The sequence below is a fragment of the Acyrthosiphon pisum genome, chromosome X (genome assembly GCF_005508785.2).
Source record: "Acyrthosiphon pisum isolate AL4f chromosome X, pea_aphid_22Mar2018_4r6ur, whole genome shotgun sequence".
Taxonomy (NCBI): domain Eukaryota; kingdom Metazoa; phylum Arthropoda; class Insecta; order Hemiptera; family Aphididae; genus Acyrthosiphon; species Acyrthosiphon pisum.
The window spans coordinates 85,758,448-85,760,960 of NC_042493.1; the positions used below are offsets into that span (position 1 = coordinate 85,758,448).

Below are 2,513 nucleotides of genomic sequence, written 5' to 3' on the forward strand. Positions count from 1 at the left end.
ATTATCATTGAATTATAATTTAACACCATCCTTTACAGTGACTCCAGTTGTAACCTACTGTACAGCAGAGCGACACCCACTTGCCCACTTTTTTTTTTTTATTAATATTATAATAATAAAGGTTTTACTGCTTAAATAATTCAAATGTACTTATTATTTAAGGAAATATATGGGAAAATATATAGTTTTCTTTTTTGGTAGGATTTTACTTAGGTTTGAATATTGGATTATAGTTGGATTATTGGTGTGTTGTGAAATTGTAGGTTATGAATATGTCTCTGCACCACCAGAAATTGGACCCAATTTACGCCACAGTTATTATAATATATACAACTAAATTCTGACCCAATATATATCATATCATATTATACCTTTATAAAAATCTAAAAAAAAAATCCAAGGTGTAAACTTATAACTTTGTTCTATTATTTGCACCTAAAGTCTATTGGTTTAAATTTTTCTTAGAGTGTACACCAAATCAAATACAAGCGAAACTGGAATTTTTAGAAAAAAGTATTTTGTTACTTAGATGCGAATGCGAAGTAATAGAATTAAATTCCATAAAAGCACAACCCGAGCTGGCCGCTACAAGTAAAATACTGATTTCATTAATTTCTCGCAATCCGTACTATATTATTTTATAGTCATATCGATATGATAGTTTTAGTAATAATAATATTATTAATGTTTTAGTACGCAGACACAATTGACGTATCGTGGATGCCCAATGCTGAAGAACATCGTGGAGCTGTAATCGTTGCTAAAGTTGCAAGATTATCGAGAGATAAGATCTCTGTGATTTTAATGAAATCGAATAAGCCTGCTATTGGCAGCATGTATAGTGTTGTTAGTTAGGCGATTAAAATGAATAAGTACGTTTAGTATATTATGAGCCATTTGTTTTGTATTAAGAAAAACCTATTCTATTCATTTCGCTTGGCTTATCTTACAGTGCATATATGAACGCATAAAAAACGCATGTGCAATATGACGTGTGTAGGTACCTACTTTTGGAATTTACAAATTTTCAAGTTTTGAGCACATTATTAGCATATTTTTATATAATTCATGACCAGGGTGTGACATCGTAGGAAAGACATAGTTGAAAAAAAAGTATCTGGGTCATAGCGTGACTAGACTTCATCCGCAGGGCAGCCTAACTAATTATCGGCGCCACCTAACCTAACCGAAAAACACCCATTACCCCCTGGCCCCTAATAATTACGTAGGGGGGGGGGCCTAGTCCCACCACTTTACCATTTATATAGTTTAAAAAAAGTTTTTTTTCCATTAGTTATCTATAACAAAATTCTATAAATAGTATGTATATAGAGGTACCTAATATGTTTAATAATAAGAAGAATATTTAACAACACATTATATTTATATTATAAAACAATACGTATATCATTATAAGTTATAAGTTATAACTAGGGCTCAGATTTTGTAACAAAATAAATCCTTAAAAAAGCATTTTAAATAGCCAAAAAAAGCATTTCTTAATTTAATTCTAAAAAAGCAAATTTCAATTACACATAAAATTAAATATTATAAAAGCAGGTAAGTGGATGTCGCTCTGCTGTACAGTAGATTAAAAGTGGGTCATTGTATAATGGTTGTATTAGACTTGAATTCAATAATGTAATATCATTGTATAGGAAAAACGATTCTGAGCGAAGACGGTTTGTCAGTCTGAATATTTTATATCCATATATCCATATATTTCTATTTGTGGTTTGGTTGTTGAAGAAGTTATTTTATCCTATGCGGTTTGGAGTGAGTTTCTTTTTAATTCCATAATGGTTTTTTTCTCTGAGTGGATTGAAGGGCAGTTCTCCAGCATAGCATAGAATGCTGATGGAAAAATATTTTGGCTGTTTTCGATCTATTTACGGACATTTTAAATTTTTTATATAATATCAATACAATTTTATTTGTTGGTCAAAAAGCCTGAACAATTAATACAAGGCTCCTAATATATTGTTACAATAGTAGTTGAAAAACATTAAAAATACAAATTATGACAACATTTATCAAATGTAAAATTTTAAAAAAAAGGTGGGTAAGTGGATGTCGCTCTGCTGTACAGTAGGTTAGAAGTGGGTCACTGTATAATGGACAGTATTAAATTTGAATTCAATGATATAATATCACTGTATAAGAAAAACGATTCTCAGCAGAGACGGTATATCAGTCTATATATTAGACATATATATACTTATCTATGGTATTAAAAAAAAATTGACCTATAATAGGTACCTATAATAAATTCCAAATTAATCATATCATAATATCTATTAGGTACTTATAACGCGTTATACATCAACAAAAAACCGTGGTACTATCATAGATATATAATAGTATACTTTAGAAGTTTCAAGTACCCACGAATACTATTATACAATCACAACAAAATAACTAAAATAGTTATCCTAGGTTTTTAATATGTAATTTCGTCCAAATTTGTACTTAAAATGACTATAAAAATAAACTGCGTAGATGTATTTTTTAGA

At 29.4% G+C, this 2,513-nt stretch overlaps 1 protein-coding gene across 2 annotated transcripts in view; it reads left to right on the top strand.

Moving 5' to 3' along the window:
- The window catches only part of LOC115033329, a 1,835-nt gene extending 623 nt beyond the window's left edge, over positions 1–1,212 (top strand). Inside the window, exons 2-3 of one of the 2 annotated variants that reach the window (XM_029485682.1) lie at positions 466–591; positions 694–1,212. In XM_029485682.1, the coding sequence (XP_029341542.1) occupies positions 466–591; positions 694–710 (143 nt within the window). In that variant the 3' untranslated portion in view covers positions 711–1,212. The remainder of the gene's footprint in view (positions 1–465; positions 592–693) is intronic. The other variant, XM_029485681.1, reaches the window with a different exon arrangement.
- Positions 1,213–2,513: the final 1,301 nt, after the last annotated feature.